The following is a 489-nucleotide window of genomic DNA, read 5'->3' on the forward strand; positions in this document are numbered from 1 at the left end:
ACAGCAGCCCCGCCGACCCCGAGCTGCGCTTCGCGCGCCGGGGCCGCGGCCAACGCGAGGCTCCATCGAAAAGCGGATTCCACTCCAGGCGACTCGGCGTTCATTCGGAACGGATTGCCAGCAGCCCGGAGAGCACCGCAGCTGCTGGTTTGGCTTGGAGAGCCCCGTGTGGTTTATAAACTTGTAGAGGGAAAAAGGAAAAGATGTCCATCCAAGTAAACTCTAAATGAAAACTCATTGATTACCTCCGCCTCCCTGTCTCTGATCTGATTAACCGTTTGCCATCACTCCTTCCGAGCCACTTCTGTGCTGGTTTCCCTCTGCCTGAGCTCTGCGAGACTTTTCCAGAAAGGCGCTGTGATGTTGGGACCAACAGACTGTAAACAACCACAAGAAACACAGCGAACGCTTTCAATCCAGCTCGGGGACTAAAATAAACTGCCCGCATCAGGCCGGCCCGCTTCGACGAACGCCTTCCAGGCCGCTGCC

The 489-nt window shown here is 56.6% G+C and overlaps 1 protein-coding gene across 1 annotated transcript in view; it reads right to left on the reverse strand.

The window, feature by feature from the left end:
- Positions 1 to 241: 241 nt before the first annotated feature.
- Positions 242 to 489, reverse strand: part of FOXL2 (forkhead box L2) — a 3,953-nt gene continuing 3,705 nt past the window's right edge. The window contains exon 3 of the mRNA XM_010716681.1: positions 242 to 377. Coding sequence (XP_010714983.1) covers positions 242 to 377 — 136 coding nt within the window. The remainder of the gene's footprint in view (positions 378 to 489) is intronic.

The sequence above is a fragment of the Meleagris gallopavo genome, chromosome 11 (genome assembly GCF_000146605.3).
Source record: "Meleagris gallopavo isolate NT-WF06-2002-E0010 breed Aviagen turkey brand Nicholas breeding stock chromosome 11, Turkey_5.1, whole genome shotgun sequence".
In the NCBI taxonomy this organism is placed as follows: domain Eukaryota; kingdom Metazoa; phylum Chordata; class Aves; order Galliformes; family Phasianidae; genus Meleagris; species Meleagris gallopavo.